We start from the raw sequence: 26,968 nt of genomic DNA on the forward strand, positions 1-26,968 counted from the left end.
TAAAAGTTGTGTTTTGGATTTTTTAAATGTCTTTATTGGTTTATAGCAAAAAGTGTAAGTCTGTGGGTATTTGCTTGCTTCTGAACAACATGTGTGTTGTTTACAGTTACATCAATAATGCCATACTGCCACTTATCATACATTACATATACAAGCCAAAAAGGGGAGTCAACACACTGTTGAGGCTCTACATCGCACTCTAGGCAGACCCCCCAGGATATTGCGGCATAGAGTTGCAAATTTAGCGGCACAAAATTGGAAATTTAGTGGCACAAAAATTGAAATTTTGCAGCATTATTGCAGCACTTTATTTTACTCTTAATCATTCCTTTTCGGCCTTAAGTCAATGTAAACTGATTTAACAGAGTATTTAACTTTGAAATAGGTATGTATAATGTATCTGGGAGTGTTTTTTGCTATATTCTCCTTTCTCCTCTCGCTCCCTTTTTCCGATGATGATGAAAAATAAGTAGAACTCCCCCGAAAATGAGTACCAGCAGGCCAAAATGCACCACCGCTCAGGTTAAGCACTGGTCAAACTCTTCTTTTAGAAGCAGTTTGATTTTTAAACATAATGATTCAGACATATACCTTCATTTTGTGTCACACCCATACTTGTTGAGTATCACACATTCATTGTACCTATGGCAGTTTGGAACTACCAGTGGAATAAAAAAAGTTAGGAACACCACCTGTGGGAGATCTGATCATGATTAAAATCCTCTTGGGGTGGGGGGGGGGGGGGGGACACGACTTATGTTTGTACCCAAAATGCAATTATAAATTCGGGACTAATCGCATTCAACACAAGGAGTTTGTGTCTGCAATTTGCATCAGGATAAGAATGGTATAGACTCCAAAAGCAGATTTCTCAAAAATGACACTAAGCACACCCACTAATTGCTAGAATCTTGTATAAACTGTATGCTAATCCACAATCCTGAAAACGCAAACTTTAATTGGAAGCAAACTGCACACTCACTAATATGTGGACCCCGAGATAACTCAAATTAACAGGTGTACAATTTGCATCTGCATTTTGCGGGTCCATCAGGAATCAGGCCCTTAATCTGCTGCTGATGCTAGCGCTGTGGCACTGGAGCAATGGCGCACCATATCACCCAGATAGAAATGAGCAAAAATAGAGAGGCAACAAGTTTTAAAGAATGAAGGCCAGCTTGCTCCAGCATCAAGATGTCAAAGGGAACTTAAACGATCATAAAAATGCACACTGAACCTATAAAGGACACAACGCAATATAAATGTTTATTAAAACAATAGACCTCCTGGAAGACAGAAAAGCTCCTTTTGCGGTGGGATACTCCGTTTATTTTACGGCTGTGGGCAATAGAAATAAAATATTGTATGTGCTGGATTGTGCAGTGCAGATACACAACCTGCTGGTGTGTGCGAAGAGAAAAGGGGCAGATCACAAAAAACGAGTCTGGCTCTATTCCAAGTCCTTGAGGTAAAGCAGTGCTTGGTGCGAACACCTTTTACCACCGCATTAGCAAAGAAGATTTGTGGGGGTAGCAATGTGTGGATAGAATATTTTTACATTTCGTTTTGCATTTTCATGTGGTGGTCATGTGTTTGATCGTTGTATGTGTTGTTGTGGTTTTATGCTGTAACAAATTAGACCGATAGGGCAGATGCCCAGGGAACTACAAAAAAAGTCCTTCCCACCCCCCCACCCCCCGCCCTAAAAAAGACCTAAAATACAAGCACTGCTTGACCTGTGCCGTTAGGACATGATAAGACGAGCATTTACAATGCAATGGTCTCGGCATTATTAAAGGTAGAGCTATTGGCATTGCTCATGACCTTTTTAAAAAAAAAAAAATCATAAATAAATGGCATTGTCATTTACACTGCCAATAGCTTAATCGTTAAATAAATGTCATTGTCATTTACAATGCCAATAGCTTAATCGCTCGCATATGCATGACCTATTGCATTTACACCCACACAGAGCCACACACACACACATACAGAGCCACCCACACAGAGTCATTCACATAGAGCCACCCACACACACAGAGCCACCCTCACACAGACAGAGCCACCCACACATAGAGCCACCTACAAAACAAGAAAAACTAGTGCAATCAGGGGGCAGAAGACAAGAAAAACGAGTGCAATCAGGGGGCAGAAGGCAAGAAAAACGAGTGCAATCAGGGTAGCGAAGGCAAGAAAAACGAGTGCAATCAGGGGGCAGAAGGCAAGAAAACGATAGCTTAATCGCTCGCAAATGCAAGACCTATTGCATTTGCACCCACACAGAGCCACACACACAAAGCCACCCACACACACATACAGAGCCACCCACACAGTCATTCACATAGAGCCACCCACACAATCAATCAATCAATGAAAGATCTATATAAACACCAATATCTATATGGTTATGCAGTTTCGTCCTCTACATATTTGCCCATCAGAAAGGATCATGCAGCTTTATTTAAAAACATGCCATGTTTTTGGCTTTTCAAATATTAATAACTATAAGACATATCTACCGTGTGAGCATCACAAACTGAATTATAGCTAGGTCCTTAAATGGGAGACTTTTACACTATGATACTTGTTGAATCGACCTCAGAAAGATGAGAGGCTGACGCAGCCCTTTGACTCAGAACTATGCAGTTCACAAGGCTGGCACTCTGCCCACAGATTGATCCTGCGGCTGCTTCCTTCTTCTGTGTCCAAATGGCACGGGGACACTGCTTTAATGTGTCACTAGCAACCGGAAATGCGCTCCTCAGAAGATTATTGCATAGGCAGACTACGTTACTCAGTTTATTTATGGGCCTTATCTGAACCCAGCACTGGAATAAGGTACCAGGAACTTCCCTGTCTGAATTAATACTAAAGTGCTTACAACTCATTAACTTTATTATTGTGACTCGGATTATCTTCTTTTTACCACTTAAGTAGTAATTTATGGCTTCAAATTCCTGAAAACATACTTACACATTTAATCTAAATTACCACAAACAGCAACAATTCCGCTTGAAGTAAAATCAGGAAATTCACTATAAAAACACAGATTGTAAGTGACACAGAAAATACATAATATAACTATTCCCAAAGCAATCACTTCCTTTACTCACAGAACCCATCTTAAGAAACATTGAGGGGATAGGGCGTGATCGAACACACCTCTTATCTGGTCCTACTGGCCCATACCATTCCTAGGCTGCCTATGGGCTGGTGCTGACCAAAAGAACATGTCCAAAGTTTGTATGAGGAGCCTCCAACATGTGAAAGAATTTCAACAACTCAGTCTTCAAGTGCAACTCTTCTTCACCTGGATTGACTACACAAATTTCGAAAACCAGAACATAAACCCTCGTCTAATATTTATTTGGTTTATTTTATAATATGTTCTTTAGTATGGCACTCCGGCTGCCAAGGTCGTATTTCAGAGTACTAAGGGTCAAGCACAGAGGAGAATTGGAGAATGAGCAGGTGGTGGGGAAAAAAAGACGTCAGTTTACGATTGATGATTCCTACACAGAGCAGAACAATTTGGTCTTCATTACTCTTCCGAACTTCCTACATCCATGTTCAAACAGGGTGCAGCGTAAGAGCCTTTGCAGCAAAGGACTCTGACCCTAAAACTGTGGAGCGCTGGGGGATGGGGCAGCGCCCGGGGGTGCCTGGGGGTGACGAGAAGGAGCGCCGGGGGATGGGGCAGGGCCCGGGGAGGCCTGGGGGTGACAAGAATGAGTGACGGGGCAGGGCCCGGGGGGCCTGCGGGTGACAAGGAGTGACGGGGCAGGGCCCGGGGGGGGCCTGGAGGTGACCAGAAGGAGTGCCGGGTGATGGGGCCGGGGATGGCTCCGGAGGGGGCCTGGGTGGCAGAGGTCTGGCCGGGCAGTGTGGCTGGCACAATAGCGCAGTGTAAGCTCAAGGGCCGGGCGGGGGGGGTGCTGAGAGGGGGCCCCTAAGCTGATACATTATTAATAAAAACAAACACGGCCCCCAGTCCCACGACCCTCAAATGCTGCAGCAGGGTGAAGCCTGCGCTGAGATCACAAGTAAACATTGTAATACTGTGTGTAAAGCAAAGGCGGTGGAGCTTTGAGCGTCGCTGCTGTCCAGGTGTGGCGTCGTGTTCAAGAGCTCTATTGAGTGCCGGGAGGGGGGCCGGAAAAAGACACAGCGGGGAGGACAGCGAGACGATCTCATCAGCGGGAGGGGAACAAAGACACGGACAGCGGGATGGGGCGGGAAAAAAGACGGCGGGAACGAGGAAAGCGAGAGCAGCCTACCTCAGCCTTACCAGCAGCAAAATGGCGGCCTCAAGCTACTGAAATTTCGGGGGCGTGTTTTGCTGTCCTGAGTGACGGACGACGTCACGAGCTAAAGAACAGCAAAACTTACGCCCCCGAATCCGAAAAAGACGGGGCTAAATTGGAGTGACGCATCTCTCCTCCAATGGCTGGCCTCCGTTTAGGAAGCCAGCCAATGGAGGAGAGACGGGACCGGGAGGCGGGTTAAACAGCACACTAAGAGACATTAAATCTCCGACCCCAGACTGCACAAGTGCAGCCTTTAGGTCCTCGACCTAAAAAAGTAAGCGCTCGTCTGGGACAATTCGAGGTCTCCTCCCTGCCCCCCTTCCCACCCATTCACATTCTCACAGCCTGGATTAGCTGATAAAAACGTGCGCACCGACCCTCTTATTTAAAGGTCTCAAACTCTTCGGCGCCCAAGACATGCCTGAGAAACGGTTTGCAGCCATTATCCCGCATTTTTTATCCCACGGACTTTCAGGCCGCATTCCATTTACCCGCAAGGACATTGACCTCGCATACCATCATGCCGCATTTTTTCAAAACGCATGTGCATTTATCACGCATGCCTTTACAACGAATTACGTTGTAAAGGCATGTATGATAAATGCATTTGCGTTTTGAAAACCACGATGACAAGAGAGGTAAGGGGGTTTGGGTTAATTTTTTAGGGGTGGGGGTTGTGCTGGGGTAGTTATTGTGTAGTGTAATGTTGTGTTAGTGTAGTGTAGAGTTGTGGTGGTTGTTTAGTGTAGGGTCGTGCTGGGGAAAGTGTTATAGGGGTTAGGGTAGTGTTTGTGTAGTGTAGGGTCATGCTGGGGGTAGTGTTTTAGGGTTTAGGGAAGTGTAGTGTTTGTGTAGTGTAGGGTCATGTTGGGGTTAGTGTTTTAGGGTTTAGGGTAGTGTTGTAGTATTTGTGTAGTGTATGGTTATGCTGGGGGTAGGGGTTTAGGGTAGTGTTGTAGTGTTTGTGTAGTGTAGGGTCATGCTGGGGGTAGCGTTTTAGGGTTTTGGGTATTGTAGTGTAGGGTCATGCTGGGGGAAGTGTTATAGGGTTTAGGGTAGTGTTGTAGTGTAGGGTCATGCAGGGGTAGTGTTTTAGGTTTTAGGGTAGTGTTGTAGTGTTTGTGTAGTGTAGGGTCAAGCTGGGGTGTAGTGTTTTAGGGTTTAGGGTAGCGTTGTAGTTTGTGTAGCATAGGGTCATGTAGGGGTAGTGTTTTAGAGTTTAGGGTAGTGTTGTAGTGTTTGTGTAGTGTAGGGTCAAGCTGGGGTGTAGTGTTTTAGGGTTTAGGGTAGTGTTGTAGTATTTGTGTAGTGTAGGGTCATGCTGGGGTGTAGTGGTTTAGGGTAGTATTGTAGATTTTGTGTAGGGTCATGCTGGGGGTAGTGTATTAAGGTAGTGTTGTAGTGTATGTGTAGGGAAGTAAAGTGCTTTATGGAAGTGTTGGGGGTCGTGCTGGGTTGTGTAAATGTAGGAAAAGGACTGTGTCAAGGGTGGGTGGTGCAGGGGTCCTACATTACAGTGTAGTGTAGGGTTGGGTAGAGTACTCTTACTTACCTTAACTACTTTAACAACAAGTTTACCTTTAATATGCATGCCTTTTCGTTGTAAAGGCATGCGTGTTAAAGGCATATTCGTTTCAAAAGTATTCGTTTTTTATTTGCGGCCTAATAGTACTTGCGGGATCAAATTTGCGGTATGATGGTATGCGGGATGTTTGTCTGCGGTCTGACATCATATATTCCTGAGAAACACCTGGACAGGGGAGACGTGTCCTGTACTAACTGTTCTTCGTACCCACTTTGCTCCTTCTTTCGCCTCAGCTTCCCTTTGGGGCCTTCTTTTTGTATTCTGACAACATCCTTCTACATCACATACTCGTGCTCAAAGTACGTGTACTTTAGTTGTTATTGGCTGTAATGTTACAGGTGGCTGCTATTAAGGCTGTACTGTCGCACGTAATGACGTGTGTGCTTACAGCCAATAGGAACTCCCTGTGTTTTGCTATCTGCCTAGAGAGCATTTTCGCGGCCATAATGGGAAATATTGCGGACATTGCTCTCCTTAGCCGATTTCGCGTAATTTCGTGAATCGCGAAATGCTGGAGGGTCTGTCTAGGGAATCTAGTAGGCTAAAATACCCGGTAACACAGCTCAATAGGTGAGTGTTATATCTAGCGACAGCACGTGTACAAAATCTCCCGCATACCCTGACACTACTGGATTGACCTCTCCTGCAGTGTTGTGCACAGCCCAGGCTGTTTGTGAAATGTTAGTGCAGTGTCACCAGCTTCTGGGAAGTTTCAGCAAACTGTATTTTCTTCTGTCAGAGAAGAAACTCCGTAGCGCCTTCAATGTAGGTCGCATGGCACATTCCCTCTAGAAGTTGTTGCAAAGTTAGATAATGGTTCAAGTACCGAACCAATACTTGCTACAATTTGGCGGTCTGGTGGTGGAAGTTTTTTTTGTAATCTTGGGAAAGATATACAACACCAAAATAAATGGTTGTTTTGTGATTAAAAATAAAAGCTGCAGCTTTTTGTGTTATCCATCCTGTACAACATTCAGTGACACTGGAACTGAATTTGATTGACAAGTGGTGTGCTGTGTGGAGGATTTCGCTTGTTCAAGCACCCTTCCAATACACGTGAACCTAGAATGATTGGCCAGGTTTGGATTCAGGTATTTCAGTCTCTTGCTTTCAGGGGTTTTATTGCTAGTAGTTATTATACTGATTTGGTTTGTGTTTTGCCACTCCGAAGCGATTTTTGCCTGGGTTGTTTCTAGCTGCATTTGGCGGATGACCTCTGCGAGCTCTATTACTCTTTGGTCTCAATTTGCCAGACAGTTTGGACAGTGAAACTTGTCGACCTTTCATAATTTAGGCCTCAGCGTTTCCATGATTTTCATAATCACAGGATATGAGACAATTATACAAACTACAAAATGTTCCTGATACTTTTTGTCTGTACCATTACACTATTCAATATTTCTCAGAGGACAGCCACAAACTGCCCTTGAGATACTTGCCCTTTCCTTCCTGTCACACTTAGCCAAGTGTAAGGCTTAGTTTTGCAGCGTGAATCTTTCTGGATTCACTATGCTGTGCATTATTCCACGGTCTAGTTAGTTGGGTCCGAAATCTTAGTAATTTTTTTTTTTTTTTTTTTTTCGTGGCCCAGGTGGGCGTCGACGTCTCACCATTTGGTGTCCTACCGCTACGTCGGCGTGCTTCCTACGGAAGCTCCCACCTTTGGGCGCTATCTTTAGATTCTTTTTTCCGCCGTTGGGTCTGGATTGTCACCGAAGAGTTCCAGAAGTTTTGGAAAGAAGAGGAGAAAAATAAGCAAAACGCCAAAAGTTGGGGTTTTTCATCGCACGACCTGAAACACATAGCCGGGACGAGGGAGAGGAAGATAAAGAACTTTGACGTCCAACGGAGAATGCGCAGACAGGGGGCCCCCTGAGCGCAAGATGGACAATACCCGATTCAAATTTTGCTGTAATTGCCACCACAAGTACGCGCAGAAGGCCCAGCACCCGGTCTGCAACCTCTGCCTGCCAATCAACCACGAAAGCAAGGATTGCAACGCCTGCTTGGTATTCACCCCCAAGACCCTCAGATTGAGAGAGAGACAGAGGAGAGCGAACTTCGCCATGCAGGGGCAAGGAAAACCTCTGTCACTTCAGGACGTGGACCTCTCCAGCGGAGAAAAGGACAAAATCGCTGAGGGACCAGAGGACTACACGGTCGCAGAAACCGATAAGAAGTCGACAAAAGAGGTAAGAGAGGCGTCAACCCTCCAAGCCCCGACAGACTCTCGAAAAAGTGACTCCAAGTCCTCGAAAGGAGCACTGGCGTCGAAGCAGTCGATGACCACAGCTGCGTCCACGGACAAACAGCTCAGCGGATCCTTCGAAAAGGACTCCCAGCCGGCGTAAGCTCTAGACAAACCTAGGTCGTCGAAGCACGGACCCGAAAAGTCGCGCTCAACGCCAAAGGAAAAAGAACTGAAAGCGACTTCGACGTCAACATCAACGACCTCGAAGAGAAGCGCCGAAACTCTCGATGCCGAACAAGCAGCCGAAATGGAGAGAAAGAAGAGAAGGCTCGAGGCCGAAATGGACAGTATCCTCCAGAGAAAAAAAGGCTGCGGGGAACAGATGAGCATATACACCATCCCTTTGAAGCCTTCGACGGAAGTAGAAATAGAAGTCGAAGAAGAGTTTGACTCCGCTGATCCGCCAAAAACTCCAGAACCAGCAGAGCAACAGGACGATGAAGGCATGTACTACTACGGAGGAGAATGCGAGGATGATCAACAAACTAACTTGGGCTAGACATCCTCAGAGGCACAGGACCTAGAATGGCAGGACCTCGACGCCGAAAGCCCGGAGGAGGGCGTAGAGTCATATCCGTCGAGGCCTTCGCCGCCAGATGACATTGGCATCTACAACATGGTTATCAAGAAAGCTGCAGAAACATATGGGGTCAAATTAGAAGAAGAGAAACCAAAGGCTTGTTTCCTCTTGGAGACCCTGCTCCCCACTCAAACTAGGAGCCAATTCCTACCCATGCTTCCAAGTGTACTGAACCAGGGCAGGGAAGCTTTCAAGGAGCCAGAAACCTGCAGATCTGTCATACCCAGAACAAAGAAAAAATATAAAAATTCCTCAAAGGATCCAGCATATATCCAGGGATCCGTACCAGCGGACTCCATTATAACGTCAACTGCCAGAAAGAGGGCAACCATTCCCACAAACTCTGGGCCACCTCTTGACAAGGAGAGTAAGAATAGACCTCACGGGGAGGAAAATAGAGAAATGCGGCAATCCACTGGCGCATTGCGAACTCCAATGCCCTAATAAACAGATATGCGTACCAACATTGGGATGAGGTCGGCCAGCTGCTCAAACATCTTCCAGCAGAGGGCAAAACACCTGGTGGAGGAAGGCAAAAACATGGCCAACACCTGCCTGAAGTTGGCCCTGGATGCAGCAGACTCATCCAGAAGGCTGATGATGATTGGAGTGACAGAGAGAAGGCATGCCTGGCTGAGTATCTCAGGTTTCAAGCCGGAAGTCCAGAACAATATTCTGAACATAATATTCAACGGGGAACAGCTGATCGGAACACCAGTGGATGAGAATCTGTCACAGCTCAAAAAGGATCATGGAACTGCAAGGTCAATGGGAGCCCTGCAGTTCAGAGGGATGAGAAGGGGCACCCCCTCAAGGAGATCGAACGGCAGAGGAGGGAGCCAGCCGGGAACATCGCACCAGGCATTCGAGCAAACTTATCAGGGAAACAGCCAGGCACAGCAGGGTCAGCAACAACAGAGCTGGCAGTACCAGTCCAGGGGCCAGTCCTTTCGGGGGTGACCGAACGGACGGGGACAAACAAGAAGAGGGGGACAGCAACCCACCTCCAAGTAACTCCGCTGTATCGATCATGCCCACCTCCACAACATCTCTAGAGGGGCGTCACAAGAAAAGACTAAAAGGACAGTTAGAAACACACAAAGGAGAGATCAGCGAACATGTAACACCGGTAGGAGGCAGACTGAAAGACTTCTTCCAGGAGTGGAAGAGAATAACAACAGACAAGTGGATCCTCAACATCATAAGGTTCGGCTACTTCATAGAACTGGAAAACAAGCCACCAAACAGGAGGCCAACCAACAAAACTCGCTCAACAGAAGAGCTTGCAGAAGAACTCCTCCACAAGAAGGCAATATAAACAGTACCGTATAAGGAAAGAAACAAGGGAGTGTACTCCAACTACTTCCTCGTACCAAAAGTGGACGAAACATTAAGACCCATCCTGGACCTATGGTTCCTAAACAAATACATAAAAACTCAAAAAATCAAAATGACGTCCCTACAGGAGGTTATACCACAAATAAGGGACTGCGATTTTATGTCCACCATACACCTCAAGGATGCCTACCTACACATTCCCATGAACCAAAAGCACAAACATCTACTGAGATTTGCCATCAACAAAGTGCACTACCAAATCACGACCCTGGCCTTTGGACTAAAACCCGCACCAAGGGTCTTCACAAAATGCTTAGCTGCGGTAATGGCACACTTACGGAGGCAGGGAATACATGTATATCCCTACCTCGACGACTGGTTGGTAAAGGCGAATTCCTACAAACAATGCAAACTACATGCTCAGCGGGTCACGCACACTCTGACAGAACCAGGGTTTTCGATACACTGAGGGAAGTCCTCGATAGAACCAGAACAGGTGAAGATCTTCCTGGGCGCACAGATCAACACCATTCAGGGCAGGGTTTTCCCCAGCGAGAAGAGAACCTTTGCACTGCTGAAGGAGACACATCAATACCGAAAGGGGCAACCTCTGACAGTGAGGACAGTGAGCAAATTCATGGGGATGATGGTGTCCTGCATACACCTAGTCCCCAATATCCGACTACACATGAGACCATTCCAGGAATGGCTCCAGCAACAATGGTCACGTAACACACGCAGTGCAAGAGGAGATCACATGGTGGAACAAGGAGAATATAACGAAGGGGAAACCATTTACACCACCAACTCCAACAGTGACCATCACAACAGACGCATCCCAAATGCGGTGGGGAGTGCACATGAACCAGCTCAAAGTGCTGGATTTGTGGACACAAACCGATACGATCAGACACATCAACTACCTGGAACTAAAGACCGTGTTCCTTGCCATAAAAGCCTTCCAGAAACAACTGTACGGGCAGAGGGTGTTGATACAAACCGACAATACGACAACGATGTTCTACATCAACAAGCAGGGAGCAACACAATCCGTGGCGCTATCAAGGCTAGCGCAGGAGATATGGAAGTGGACCATCCCACTACAAATAGACCTCCTGGCGATACATCTACCAGGGAAGGACAACGTGGAAGCAGACCGACATCAGCATCCTACGAGTGGGAGCTCAATACATAGGAAAAGCAAAAGCTATTCAAGAAGTGGGGGACCCCACAAATAGACCTGTTTGCAACACACCAGAATGCAAAATGCCAATACTTCACATCCAGACAGCCAGGTCAGCAATCCCAAAGAAATGCCCTATGGATAAGCTGGTCGAAGACATTTGCCTAGGATTTTCCCCCCGATACCGCTAATGCACAGAGTGCTCAGCAAGTGCAAAATAAGTATTATAACGCTGATACTGGTAGCACCACAGTGGGCCAAGCACTCGTGGTTCTCACAGATAGTGGAAATGGCACAAGGGTTACCACACAAGTTACCAAAAAGAAGAGACCTGCTCTCGATGCAAAACGGAAGGGGGCTACACCCAGAACCAGAGAGCCTAAGCCTAGCAGCTTGGCTCCTGAAGACTTAGAGTTCGCACACCTAAGACTCCCAGAGAGCACGCTGGCGGTGCTGTGGGAGGCAAGGAGACCTACCACACGGAAGTATTATGTTGCAAAATGGAAAAGGTTCACACAATGGTGCATCAAGGAGAAGCTCCAAAAGAGAATCACCAGGGAGTCAACAGTTCTAAGATACTTAACACATTTACTAAAAAAGTAACCTAAGCTACACCTCGCTAAGGGTACACCTAGCAGCAATAGTAGCCTACACAAGAGGGGAAAAGTTTTACATCCCAGGTGGTAAAAAGATTCCTGGAGGGGGCCAAACTAATTGCCCCGCAAAAAGGATGCCACCGCCGGCATGGAACCTCAATGTAGTTGTAACGCAAATTATGAAGGCACCTTTCAAACCCTTTCACAAGGCCTCTCTACATATGCTCACCATAAAGACCGCTTTCCTGGTGCCAAAGGTGGTGTCAAAGTTCCACATAAGCCAGACAATACAGATTCCAAGTTTCTTCCAAAAACCATCCACAAGTGCAGAAAGGGCACTTCACACTCTGGACGCTAGAAGAGCAGTGATGCATTACATTGAGAGAATTAAAGATTGTAGGAAAACAAAGCAATTCTTTGTGTCTTTCGCAAGCAGTTTCTTGGGAAGACTGGTAACAAAAAGCACCATCGCACGATGGATCGCACAGACAATCCAATTCTGCCACAAGCAGGCAGGCTAAGAACTACAAGGAGCGGCACAAGCCCACTACACCAGAAAGAAGGGAGCAACAATACCCTTCCCGGCAAACACACCCATCTAAGACATTTGCCTGGCGGCAACATGGGCTTCAGTGCACACGTTCACTAGGCACTACTGCATGGATATACAGATGAACAAGGAAGCACAAGTAGGACAAAAAGTGCTCCAACATATAGTCAATAACCAACGCTCATCTTCCACCCAGCCGACACAAACATAGCAAACCGCTACAAAGTCTATGCACAGCATAGTGAATCCAGAAAGATTCACGCTGCAAAATGAATAGTTTCTTACCTGTCGGTGTAGTTTTGCAGCTTGAATACTTTCTGGATTCACTAGCGAACCCACCCACCTCTGCCAGAAAGATGACATGAGGAAGGGGATCCCAAAAAAAAAATAAGACTTTGAAAAGAAGAGGATAAACAAAAATAGCACAAAGCAAGAAAAAAGAATCCGAAGATGGTGCCCAAATGTGGGAGCTTCCGGAGGAAGCACGCCGACGTGACAGGAGGACACCAAATGGTGGGACGTCAACGCCCACCTGGGCCACGAAAAAAAAAAAAAGGAAAAAATACTATGATTCTGGACCCAACCACTAGACCGCGGAGTAATGCACAGCATAGTGAATCTAGAAAGTCTTCAAGCTGCAAAACTACACCGACAGGTAAGAAACTATTAGTTATAGGTTAGCCTGCTTTACATTTGTTTGAGGTTTCATATACAGGTGGCAATGTAAATACAACAAATAGCCGTCTTGTTACTTCAGGACTCCAATATCTGTTGTCCCATGGGGTGCCTCCTCTAAAATAGAAAGAAATACAGCGTTTTGGACTCTGTCCTTCTTGACACATGAGCATTCACATGAGCATTGCAAGTAATTGCGTACCTTGACTGCATTCTGTGAAGTCTGACTTTCATTAAAGTTGAAAGTAGCCTTCCCTGATAATGAGTAATGTCTCATTTTTTACAAAAAAGGTTACTTGGGCCTTTTCAGTTTTTTGAGTTATTGTATGGGGGGGTGCCACTATAGTTTCTTTATCACTCTTTGATCGAATTTGGTGTAAAAGTTCAGTTTCATACAAAATGTGTCAGTTTAAGTGTTAAGAATGGGTAACTATACTGGCCAGGAGCCTAAATGTTGAGAGTTATAATATAGGATTGGGCTGTAGAAAAATAGCTGGTTTCATTTTTATCAAGGTTTCCTATCTGAAGAAAGGGCTGCATAGCCACAGGCCAGTTGAGCTAAGTACCGAGTTCATCATCAGTGATGAAGTAAAGAGAACTGTCTCTCCAGGAGAGTTGTACGTAAGCAGAGATTATAAGGTATAGGATAGTAGTGAACAGCAGATTTGAGTGATGTCCTTTGTCGTGCTTCAATCGATTAAAAAAACTAATGTCCCTATACTCCGCAATCCCTTAATGATCCATGGAGGAATCATCAGTCCAGATGTTGGTCGCCAAGGAGGAGTTCCTAGTTTGATATGGCCAACTGATGTTGGGCAACGTCATTGATGTGTATAGAGAAAATATTGTGTGCTTTATTTGATTAGCCCACAAAGGATGAGGTTAAAATAGTGATGATTAGGAGATACATCAAGAATGTGTTGGTGGTGCGTTGAGAGTTGTACATCTATGGCTGAGGGCACACCTACCACCCCACTGCCTTTTGGGGATCACATTTTCTTTCTCAGAGAAGACTGCTGGGCAGACGGCTAAGAAGCCTGTTTGAGCCAAGTCCGTAGGGGAGACAAGATATGTATGAAGTTCTCAATAATCAAGTCATGAACATCAGAGGCATGTGTGGATGCCGTCTGCCCAATAAGTAGGGTGCCCATGAAGATGGAATTAGCAAAGAGGGATTCGATGCAATAGAGGACAGATTGTAATCTCCAGAAACAAAGTGGTTCAAAATCGATGTAGATAAGTGAGTATCAACAGCCAAGGGCAGTGGTCATGAGTGGATGGTATTGACAGCAGAGGCATATAGTGAGTAAAGAGAGTGCCTGGAGCACTGTCTAGAGACGCATCATTGTGAGTGTTCCTCTCAGTCCCTTATTTTTCCTAAACCTCTATCTGCATTTTCAAGAGTTGTGCCCCCATTAAAAACGCGTGATTCTTCATCTTCACCTTAGTGATGTTTGCTTTTTGACCTTCCTCCCCAGGCTGTGACCGACCCTAAATACCCTATGACTTTTCTTCTAGGATGATTTCCCCCTAAACTCACTATAATTTTTTCTCAACCTTTAGCCACTGGTATCTGTTCCCTATCCGCCATCACGTCTCTGACCGTTCCTAAGTACTCCATGACGACCATGTAGGGTCAAAGTCCTCCCTAAGAGTTCTTTGACCCTACATTCCAAGCACCTCTGATATTTTCCCTTCCCTAACCTACCTGCCCAATCTAAGACGTTGATTGTTTTTTCACATTCGTTGATATTTGATTACCAGGTTATTTTTCTAATTTTGTGCATCCAGTTTCTGTGCACTTCCTGCTTTTATTAAGAACTCTGTGCAGTAGCAATCCTGAAAGGCAGACTCGTTTGAAGGAGGGTGGTGCAGGTGTTGAGAACTTTGCATAAGAGAAACATTTTAGTGTTGATGTTACACTCTGCTGACTTTTTTTAAGAACATTTCAGCTGAATCAGCACTCTGACTCACAGCTTCTCCCAGGACTGTCTGTTCTAAAAGCTTTCGTACTCCTGTGAAATCCTGTAGCTTGCAGGCATAGATACAGTATTTACAAGGTGAGACCAAGCCAAGAAATTTGCAGTGAGCGTGGTGTGCCAAGGGTGGGAGAAGGCTTACGTACATCCTGGCGCCACTCCCTATGGGCTACAGAATGGCTGTTTGTGAAAGTAGGGTGGAGGTGCATCCGACTTTTTTTTATTTAGGTGTGGCGTTTATCAAGACCTTTTGATTTTACTAAAATTATATGTGTAATATATTGGGGATTTCTGCCAGCACTTCATCTATTGATACGTTATTATCATTCAAATATGTAATTCCACCCACTTCAGCATACAGCAGTGCATCAGCTCACTTCAGTAATTGTTTAACTTCACTGTGAGTGACCACATTCTTCCTTTTCACAAGTAGTACATCCATGCACAAAGTAGTTTACTTTGCGGACCTGAGGCTACAATGGTATTTTGTGATTTTTGAGACCCCCAAAAATCTTTTGCCTTTTCAATCAAGGCCCAGACGTGTCCCGTCCCCCAACTCCCCTGCCACCAAACACTTAACAAAAAATCCTGACAAAAGAGAACAACCATTGGAAAGACAAAAAGCTGGAAACTGGCACCAGGCATATTGGCTTTGCCAATGCTTGTTTCTGCTTCTGGTGTGAGGCGGTGCAGGATTTCCTGGCAGCGGTATGTGCTGGGAGTTGTTTGACCCTTGGAGTTAAGGCACATTTTAGACTTTGGGTTCGAGCTCCAGCGCATAGACTCCATTGTGAGCAGTGCACAAAGGGAAGCTTGTTAGATTCAGGGCGAGACCGCAGAGCGGTTTATACGGAGGAGGGATCTTTGATTGGAGGCTGTCTGAAGACACTGTGCCAAGACAGCCTGCATCCAGGAATGAACCCCCACGACCCCGCCCAGATTAGGCCCTTGGCCAGGCACTCTGCTGTCCTGTCAAGATGCCAAAGGGCTCCTTTCTATTCTGTGACTTTGTCCTCTATAGAAAGTGGATTTGTTGTCAGTGTTTTGGGCATCGGATTACCTAATGCAAAGTTGTTCCCCGCACCTCAGTTTTGTGACCAGCACATTAGTCTTGCAGAGCTGCTCGCCTCCTTTCATGGCGTTTACTGGGATCCGTAGAGTGAAGCGACATTTACGAGCGAGACTCCGGATCCAAGCCAGGCCGTGCTCTGCACGAGATTTCAGGCTAATCATGGGGCACAGAGATGGGATTTGTCTGTTCACTCGGCAGCAGGTGTACCGGACACGGTACCATTCAGGGAGAGGAAGGTAGCCAGGGCTCGAGTCGGGGGTACACGCAGGTACAAGGCGTCACCCCACTCTTTTCACAGGGTGGACGCCGTCCCCCCTGCCAAGAAGTTGGGCCCAACAGAAATATGCTGTACTTGTCCCGGTGTAGTTTTCAGACACCGGGGCACGTTCAGCAGCACCTGCACGTTACCTGCTTTCCATTCCCAGCAGCAACATGCAGGCGGCAGAGAGGGAGCCTTTTTTCACCTCCAGCTGGGGAGAAGTTAAGGGGCCATTGTTTGTATATGCTGACTGGGGGCTCCTGGAACCTTCCATTTAAATGTAAATGCCACAGAGGGAAACAAAGGCCCACAGCTTGCCTTCTCTTCACAGGTACCTAAGAGAGGCATGCTTTTGCCTTTGTTCTGTCCCTGTGTATAAATGCAGACACTGTAAGCCTGTCAGATGGCTTAGTTTGTTCCAGTATTTACACAAATAATTTAAATAGCACTATTTTATTTATTTTATAGCGCTACGTCGTGACGCCATAAGGTAATTAGCATATTGTCTTATTTGCCCAGTCCCCCCACTTCTTTTTATAGGACTTGTACCCTGAAGGTAGTTCGAGGGGATAGCACAAAAAAATATGCATTGAAGTATGCACCGCTTTCTTTTGTATTCTACAACTGAATCGACATTTGAAAAAACACAAATACTAGCGATTCGCTGTCATGTCAAATAATATATTAACGGTTTAACGGTCCTCTAGCATATAGAACAGGTTTCAAAAGCGGTAGAAATAAAAGCAGCTGCCTCGTCAGACTTTCACTTAGTGATGTCATGCTGCTCCGAGTCCATCATCTTTTCGACAGTATTTCGTGTTTTAGGAGGTGCAATAGTCCCTATGATTTGCCCTTAGCTCCTTTCTTTTTCTCTCCAATATATGAATATGAATTAAACAGTATTTAGACGTCTTGAGCTTGGTTCTCTTCCAAACAGATGTTTTTATTTTTTTTAGGAAGCGTTTTTTCTTCGTTCAGTTTTGTACTGCGCCCTGTTCCCACCCACAGTTTGAGTGTGCTAAATGATTTTACATAAACAGAATATGCTTCCAGAGGGCGAAAGAAAAGCAGTCGTGACTTCAGAGGCCATCGTGAGCAGTGAGCTTCGAATCTATGCTGCCGCCATCCAGGGTATGGCTATTTACGCACAGAGGGCCGGCCTGCTTGACTGATTCATCTGAGGAAGAAATTCAAGCACTCTTTTAGTTCAACAGATTGTCCTCTTGTGGTGAACTGGGTTTCCCCAACGTCCAAATCCTCTATTCTGATCCCAGTTGAATGAATGATTTTTCATCCAACTGCAGAGCAAAATAAAACTCTTAAAGTAACAGTCAACGAAGAACACTACATTGGAAGTTCCAAAAGATACTATGACGTTCAAGCTGAACCCACCTTCAGTTAGGAAGCGTTGTCTGCTTGAGGTAGTGAGGGGTGGTACTAATGGAGATGCTGGCTCTCAGGCAATGTTGCATTTTGCCAGTTGTGGGTTTTGCTTTGTTGTCACCTAAGCTTTTTATTCTGCTTGTGTGCAAACTTATCACAGAGGGGGACTTTGGATTTGGAAGAAGCTATTTAGGGTTTCATTCTATACTGCTATAGGAAGTCCAGACCTCTTCACTTCAATCCCGATGTTCAGAGACTGAACATCTGTTTTTATTTTATCAGATGCACCAACCATAACCTGCACTTTCTATGGTTTAGTCAAATTTGTTGGTAACAGGCGTCGGATCTTCAGTTCTGTACAAATTATTTTTTGACAGTTACTGATGACCACTTATAACGCCATGCTAATTAAATATTAACACATTTTTTTGTCCAAACCCTCATTTATTTTATGACCTCTTCCTAACATTAGGCTAATGGTTACAAATTATCATTGCGGTCACAATATTTTATTGCAGTAAGTTTAGACTTGATAAAGGAATCCAAGATGCCACTGATAGCCCTGGTGCAGGTTGGTGATACTTGTTTAAAAAAAATAATGAACAAAAATGTATTTGAAACTGATGACGCGATCATCCTTTTCTATGTAAATGAGGCATTGAGAAGATCAAGCCTAACAGTTCCACGGCTTGTTGAAAGGAGGGAAACCTTTCTATTTCTTGAGTGGTCATTAAGTTTGACTGGAGTACTGATAGTAAGTAGAATGTTTCCCACGTATCTACAAATCTTCGTTTTTCATTTTAAATTTTTTTTTTTATAGCTCCTGTCTGTGCAAATTGGTTAGCCCAGCATATGGCTGTTCTGCGCATGAGCAGAATTGATTGAAATCGACCATTGTAGCAGCAAAATATTGTGCAGTATTGGTGAAATTTTAGGGAGTTTTGCAGAGTGGTTTTGCGTCTCTATTAGTAATTATTCTCTATTGGTTTGCAGATTACTGTGGTATTATTGGTGCATCTGGACATTGATGAGGCCCCCTGCCCAGTACCATCCTTATAAATAACCTTCAGTGTATACTTTTGCTGCTGTAGTTCATATAATTGACAAATGTCTGCTGTCTCAGTGCCTAGCTGCGCTGCTGCGTTGTGCTCCCTGTTTCTCCCCGCATTTGAGCCTCCACACTACCACAAAAGCCATATTGTGATGGTTGTTACCTCAAATATAACATTGCATTATTAAGTGTGACATGCATGTTTCAGGAATCCAAGAGTATGTATTTTCTGAGCAGGATGTACATGAGCACTTTTATACTAAGTGTTTCTTAATGTGTGAGTAGAAGTATTAGTAACTCACTGTTTTGCTATCCATTGGGGAGTGGTGGCATCCTCTTGCTATTAGGGCAAGTATCTGTGGAAGATGTGGGAGGTAGAGTCCTCCCACGCTGGCACTGCCAGGCCAGGTTTGATGTCGGTGTGCATTGTCTCACTTTTTCTTGCTTCACTAATTGATTTCATGCCCTGTTCTCTCCTCGTATCTCTGCTACCCCGTTTAGCTTCCTTTTCCGAGAGAGTGAGGAATATGTCTCCAGATGAAATCAAGATCCCCCCAGAACCATCCGGCAGATGCTCCAACCACTTGCAGGTAGGGGATTGGATGATTAGAAGCATGGAGTAAATTGCTTATGTTCATATATTGCCAGAGCCGCTTGAGACTATTGCCAGAGGTACTTGATACACCCTGTACTATACTAACAATGGATGCTCTAGCGTTTGATGATGATGTATGAGAGATTTATCTCATAAATCATTGCAATAGAGGGGGTGCCGTGCCAAAGAGGCCGTAGACCAACAGATAGACTTTCAGGTAGAGGGAGAGGCCTCCCTAGTAGTCATGGAGAAGCTTACCTGGGAGCTCTATGTGCTGAGGGAATGATCTGCCCACAAACCTTAGGTTAAAAAAAGGAGCATTTGAGGAGATTGGATAATGAGGGATGGTGGTCTCCTGTTATGGTAGAAAAATGTGAACCGCCTCTAAGTGACAAAGGGAGTGAATGGGCATTGACTCACTTAGCAAAGAACATACTTCTCCTACTTGGCCCCAAAAATATGGAATGTGCTACCTGTAACTTTAAGCAGGACTACCGATTAGCTGAACTTCAGGAAACAATTAACGATTTTGCTGTTTGGCTAAGTGCATAGGTCTTTTTCTGCGAGTCTATTTCTGGTCGACCTAGCGCTGAGAAGTCTTTTGGGTAGGCATGTGCTTTAGGACTGTCAAGAATAGAAAAGAGAGAATACATGTTTTCTGTTGACCGCAAAGGCACTTTCTGTGCCAAGATAACTCAAAAATTCGCTGTCTGGATTAGTTTTCAATAAGTTTGTGATCTCATCCTTGACCCTACTCGGCCACTATCCACAACTGATCAATCATGGTAAATACATAGGTGATTGGAATTCAATACAAATACCCACCGTATTCAATTCTGATCCAATTTGTGCTCTGTGTACTTCTAGTGCAGTGTTACCCACGCATCTTGACTGCCCACAGAGTTACCAGGCTGTAACAATATTGGAAAGGCGCTGTAACAATATTGGCACGCCGCCATAAAAACAAATATCTTCATTTACGACTTTCTGCTTCAAATTTTTGGAGGTTTAGGATTATTATGAAATACCTTTTAAAATTAAAGTACAAATCGCACCTCGATGGCTGTTTCTCTGCTTATTAATAATCAGCCCTGTGCACATTTGTTCTTACCATGTGTCTAGACCTGTGTGTGACTCGTCCATAGCACCATGTAGCCAATTCAACAAACATAACCTGTTTTAGTAATTTAGTAACACACAGTCGTGCACGCACTCTTGCAGTGTTCCTACTTGTGGCCAGGCCACATACAAACACAGCCTCCCATGCCCCAGTTCTCCACGCATCCCCCCTTTTTTTTTTTTTTTTTAGAAGTATAGTCACGCCTAGTTCTGCACTCCTAGTGCAAAGATGCCAACCCCTCGTGGCCACACACAGCTCTACCCTCCTCCAGGCTTCCAGTAAGTCTTTCTGTGCTGTTGGTCCTCTGACCATTGCTTCTGTACACATTCCTGCTCTGCCCGACCTTGCTCTCTGGCATGGGCTGGCTGTGGAACCTTCTCCCCGGCTGACTCCAGTGGATGAGTAATAGCCATGCAAGAGGTTGAGGAATTCTGAATGTAAGTGTGATAAAAGGGCCTGGGATAAATCCTCTCCTTTCACTGCAAGAGCCACTCTCTGGTGAGCAGCTTTAATAACGACACTGAGCACACCAGCGCTCGATTCTGCGCCAATGGCAGCTAGGCACGTTGCAGCCTGCCAGTGACACTTAGTCACACAGTTTTCATTATAACAGTTTGAAAATAAACAGTAGACCATGTTGGAGTCTGACTGAATTTGCTCAGGAGGAGTGCACCGCTTTGCATCTAGCATGCTGAAACTTGCAGAGAGCCACTGTTGAGATTGCAAATTTGCTGAACAGCATCCCCTTCCCCCAAATAGTTGTTGCGTTTGGTGTTAGGTGGCCTCAATGTTGTTTACAAATGGGGATGGCTAGACCAATTTGTGCTGCCTTCAAGACAGAGGACATTTTCGAATGGATACAGATTTGTACCTGATTTAAAAAATAATAATTGTCGGAGATAATCATTTATTATACAAAAGTAAGGCGAAATTCAGAAGAATGTTGATTGCGACTGTCCTGGTATTCCTGTAACTTATTTTGTCTCCTACTTCCCTTTTCTGCCTCTAACACGGAATTCACTCTAAGCAAGTTTCAGATCTGTAACATTATATAATTGGTGATCAGCTTCATGTAATCATTAGTAGTCAAATTCCAGGCAGTTTAAATCTATAATTCGAGCTAGTGTGGTAGGTATTCTGAAGATCTATTAGATGGATGTGAAATGACACTTGGTCATGCCCATCACGTGATGTTGCAGTCTTTCATAAACTCACACTTTCGTCCCCATGACTCTTGAAGGAGATGATTCTCTTTGTTTACTGATCGTAATTGAGTACAGTGATCCAGTGCCTCTCATGAAGGCCACAATTGGATCGATTAAGCGGCTACTCGCTCACAAAGGACATCACTGGATGTATGCTTCTGTTACTTTTTCATCAAGTTAATGAGTGGATCTGCTATTATTTGCCATCTAAAGACATTATGGAATTGACCGCTCACTCATCAAGGCCATCACTGAGGCTAGTTACCAGCTGTTCAGTGACAAAGACATACCGTTTTTAAATGGTAGGTGTTGGATGACAAAGGCTGTCAGACTCAAATGAGTGAATATAAGCCTACTAAGGCCATCCTAGGGCTTAGAGATTAACTGTTGACTCACCAAGGTCCTCACTTGATCTAGTAATCAAATGCTTCCTCTCCAAGGATGCATGCCAGCTGTCTACAACTCATCTCTGACAAAACAGATATCGTGATGTTGATGTTCGGCTCCTCATCTTCCCTTCTCGACTCTGCTTCTCTGGCCTTCTGACTTAGGACTTACTTCTATCCCTTCCTCAGTCATCCGTAACCTAGGAGTCTTGATGAACACTGCACTTTCCTTCAAACCCCATGTCAATGCCACTGCGGCCACTTGCTTTGTCTGCTAACATTGCTAAGAAAGCTCTTCAAATATCTACCCATTGACACTCACAAGGGGATTGAACACATGCTTATCACCTCCAGGTTGGACTACACCTACGTATTTTATCTTGGTGCCCTCCATGAATCTGCTGTCTTGACTGCAGCAAGTACAAAACGCCGCAGCTAGGATCATCCTGAATATCCCCAAATGTCAGTCTGTCAGACAAAGGATGAAAGCGCTACAAAGGCTCCCAATCAAGTCCAGGATCAAATTCAAAATACTTATGATCACCCACAGACTACTCCACTCAGAAGGGCCCACGATACATTCAAGACAAGCTCAAGTGGTACGCCCCCTTAAGGGCTCTCCGCCTCTCTAACTGCAACCTTCTGTGCATCTCCAAATAACAAAAAGCCAGATTGGAGGGGCAGGTCCTTCTCTTTTCTGGCTCCCAGCTTATGGTATGCTCTCTCACCCTCCCTCCATACCATCCCCAGCTAAAGCCTGTTCCAGACTCCGCTGAACAAAGTGCTATTGGGTGAGATGTAACAGCCGATCCCACCAGCTACTGACTTGCGCAAGCACCAGGACGCTTCTTCTGAATCAGCAGTTGCTCTCTATAAATGCCTCTTAATTAAAGGCCGAAACTCGATATAGGATGAGGTATAATTCATCAAGACTATTGCCGAGTCCGATGATTGACTGCTCATTTAACATGCTCCCAAATGTCCCTAGTGAACTGCTTGCCCACTGAGGCGCCATACCTGACTCTAGTAACTCATCAAGTTCATAAATGGAGGGAGGATGTGGCGTTGGAATGCTCATGTGGTGTTACAGACAGACCTGTTGACTTTGGAGTTGGGGAGTCAAGTTGGAATCTTGGCATCAGCTCAACATGCTTTGATTTTGGGCAAATCACATACTCTCCCGATGCCTTTAAAAACGAAAAAAAGTGACCTTGTGTAATGTAACTGGTGCTCATGTAAAGCGCTCTGATACCTTCCGGGTGAGTTCTCGCTATATAAAACTGCAAATACCAAAATGCAATGTTTGATCACTTACCAGCATAATAGTTAAAGTGAGCCATTGACTTATTATGCTTCAGAGCGATAAATGAACTATCTGGTCACTAACCACTTACGGCAACCCTTGTTAAGTAAAGTGTTAGGAGGAAAGTTTGCCATCAGTTTGTTTTGTCAACGATATTGTAGTTTGTTGTAAATTCCGATTTTTGGTGTAATGTTTCCATTAATTAAATGTGGAAATGAATGGTGTCCAGAAAAAGGAATTGTACCCGGAAGATAAACATGGGTGTCAGGATTTGTTCCATTTTACTGCTTTGCATTAATTTTTAGCCTGTAAACAGTACCTACTGTTTGTACACCCTTGGCTGTGTTTTGTCTACCGTTGTTCTCTCTACCTAGTTCTGTTCCTCAAGTTATTCTGAACTCTTTTTATATGGAGCTCTCCCAGGTGTAGCAATACGTAGCTTTTCTGCTAACCCGGAAGAGGTGCTCCATGGTGAACGTATCATTTTTTTTAAATTTGAATTATTTCATAAACCTTTTTTGTGTCTGCAACCAAGTGCAGAACTCAGCTGGATTTATGCCAAAGGCCTAGTAATATCCATGTGTTTTAATGACATTCTAGAATGATATCCTTCAAATACTTACCTACCTTTTAGAAGTTCCTGAAAACTTTTATTTAATTTTTAATTTTTTATTTAAAAGAACATTTATGTTTATTGTCTTTTACGTAAAATAGCCGTTCAGAAGTTGCACAGAGAAAATGTGTTTAATATTCCCAGGACTGTTGGAGAATTTCTACACTGTTGTAGTCCACCACAACCATTTATGAATTCAACTTGCATTCATATACCAAATCCTTTTAGTGACGTGAGAATAAGAGAAATTCTGGCTTTGCAGGTGATTAGACACAATGGGAATCAAAGCATTGCGCATCAGCAATTGAGTTTATCCAGTATTGGGGTATCTTTCATAGATTCACATGCCTGAATCATTCCCCCTCGACGAGACGGGATTCCCACGGTAAATACAAAAGTAGTGCCGAAAGTTAAATAACCGTAGTAGGGCCCCAAAGAAAAGGGTCTGAGGCCTAGATCTTACTAGCCTACCTACATCATTATGCTTAAAGAACCAAAAAATTGGTCCCAACCAATCGGCTATCAGCACCCTCTAGCACACATTCAGCAGAGCCAGGTTCTCCCCAGATTTTCACCGCACGTCGTGTGGAAGGGAGTCTTCCTGAGTGCCACTCAGTTTTTTCTTCATGATGTCTGACAAGAAGGCCTTGTTCAAGCCCTGCAGAACCTGCGACAAGCAGCCAGTCCATGTTGACGACCAGCATAAGGACTGCATCTACTGCCTCTACCCTAAACATGAGGCAAAAGATTGCAAAATTTGCCGTTCTTTTCCTCCTAAAACACTTAGGAATAGGGAGACGAGTCCTTGTGTGGCTTAAATCTTCTTCGGCGGAAGATGATGATAGAGCCTCAACTTCCAGCAAGAGAGCTAGATCACAGGACAGTTCTTCAAGTGAGGGGAGAAAACATCTTAAATCTTCCCACTGTACTTCTGGCCCTTTTCAGAGATCTCCTTTAACCTCCTCTGGGTCTGGGCAGTCTCCTCAGACTTCTGCTCTCAAGGACTCTAAGGAACCATCTACTAAAACAGTGAGTAAAAGCCTCTCAAAATCTCTGGCTTTCCCTTCTTCGTTGACGATTTCTGTCACTTCTTCTGCTCCTTTGTCGACGGAGACTATCTCTACTACATCTATCACATCTCCTATACTGTCAACGAGGATTACTATCTTGTCAAAAAAGACCGTCGACGAAGAATCGTCGACGAAGGCTTAATCGACGAAGTCCTCATCAAAGCACACGTCGACGAAAGTACCGTCGACGAAGCCTCCACCGTCGACGAGAGATGTGTCGTCGTCGAAGACACAGTTGCCTGCTACACCGTCGACTAATGTCCCGTCGACGAAGATCCCAAGTCAGTCGACGATGAACCCGTCGACGTCGAGCCTGTTGACGATGAAGACGTTGAGCCCGTCGGCAATGAACCTTTCGACGTCGAGCCAGTCGACGACGATCCCGTCGACGACGACCCCGTCGACACAAAGAGCCCTTTGATGAGAATTCCATCGACTGAGAGCCCGTCGACGACCATACCATCAGCAGTGGTTTTACCTGTTCCATCTAAGGCTTTGGTTGTGGTTCCATCTCATTCAATGCCTGTTCCTTCTAGGAGCTTTCAACTCGAAAACATTTCAAAGACATGAGTATTGCAATATTTCACCTCTTACTCCGTCGCATCTCCTGGAAACATATGCACAGGAAGAGGATGATGATTATGACGATGAGGAAGAAGGAACATTTGGTATAGCTCATCATCCTTCTGAGCTGCACATAAAATGCCAAGATGAGAAGGAGGAGGAGGAGGATTACATCAAACAATATTATCAAGAGGACATTGTCGTCCCGCATCTTACAGTATATCATAGGCAAGCTCATCAGCCTGGGACCAGCCATCTGCCTCCAAATCATATTCAGGACTTGCAAGCCAAGCTTGCATATTATAGACAGTGGTTTCCCCCGCAGCAGGTTATTCCACAAACCCCACCTCCTCCTGTGACTGTTCCGGATCCTTTACCTCCACCTGAGGCTCCGGGCCCAACGCCTCAATTTACAACCTCCTCAGGAACAACAGCCCCCAGACCCTCATCAGGGTCAAGACACATCCTCTGATGAGAAAGTTGAGGAAGGTGAATTGCCAGAGAACCCTCATGTTGATCCTTGGGATTCTTACATTATCCCTATGCCTTCACCACCGATTCCTCTGCCATCTGATTCGCCACCAGATATAGGAAGATTTCACAACTACCGGTCACTGCTGAACAAACGGAATGTTTCCTTCATGATCTTAAAGAGGAATCCAGAAAAATTACCAGGCTGTACTATAATTGATTTATATATGGAACAAGGATATCATAATCATGAAAACTCCTGCATCTGTGCCTGCAGTGCTTCCACGGATTATTTATTATTTATTTATTTAAGAAGCTTGTAAAGCGCACGGATACCCCCAGAAGGGGGTGTCCCGGCGCTGTAGATTACTGATCATTAGAAGAACTATATTAAGCAGTAGTGAACAGCCAAGTCTTGAGTTTGCGACGGAACACTAGTTCCGACTCACAGAACCAAAGATCTAAAGGAAGAGTGTTCCAAAGCTTGGCAGCAACTACTCCAAACGTTCTTCCCCCACACCTGGAGCGGCGGAATCTAGGTACCACTAAGAGACGCAAGCTGTTGGATCTCAAAGATCTAGATGATAAGGATAGTTTGAGTCTTTTTCTCAAATAGACCGGGCCCAAGTCATTAATGGCACGGAAAGCAAGGGTCAAGACTTTGAACTGTATACGGCAGGAGATAGGTAACCAGTGAAGTTCTTTCCGATATGCTGCTACAGACTGACGAAGAGGGATATTTCCAATGAGTCTTGCCGCTGCATTTTGAACTACTTGTAACCTTTCAATAAGGTACAAGGGGGCACCGGCATATAGACTATTTGAATAGTCA

The 26,968-nt window shown here is 44.9% G+C and overlaps 1 protein-coding gene across 2 annotated transcripts in view; it reads left to right on the plus strand.

Annotated features, from left to right (window-relative positions):
* Window positions 1-26,968, plus strand: part of SAP30BP (SAP30 binding protein) — a 356,156-nt gene that overhangs the window by 309,030 nt on the left and 20,158 nt on the right. For both annotated transcript variants that reach the window (XM_078654538.1, XM_078654539.1), the window contains one exon: window positions 19,311-19,399. In XM_078654538.1, the coding sequence (XP_078510664.1) occupies window positions 19,311-19,399 (89 nt within the window). The remainder of the gene's footprint in view (window positions 1-19,310; window positions 19,400-26,968) is intronic.

This window comes from Lissotriton helveticus, chromosome 7 (genome assembly GCF_964261635.1).
Source record: "Lissotriton helveticus chromosome 7, aLisHel1.1, whole genome shotgun sequence".
NCBI lineage: Eukaryota > Metazoa > Chordata > Amphibia > Caudata > Salamandridae > Lissotriton > Lissotriton helveticus.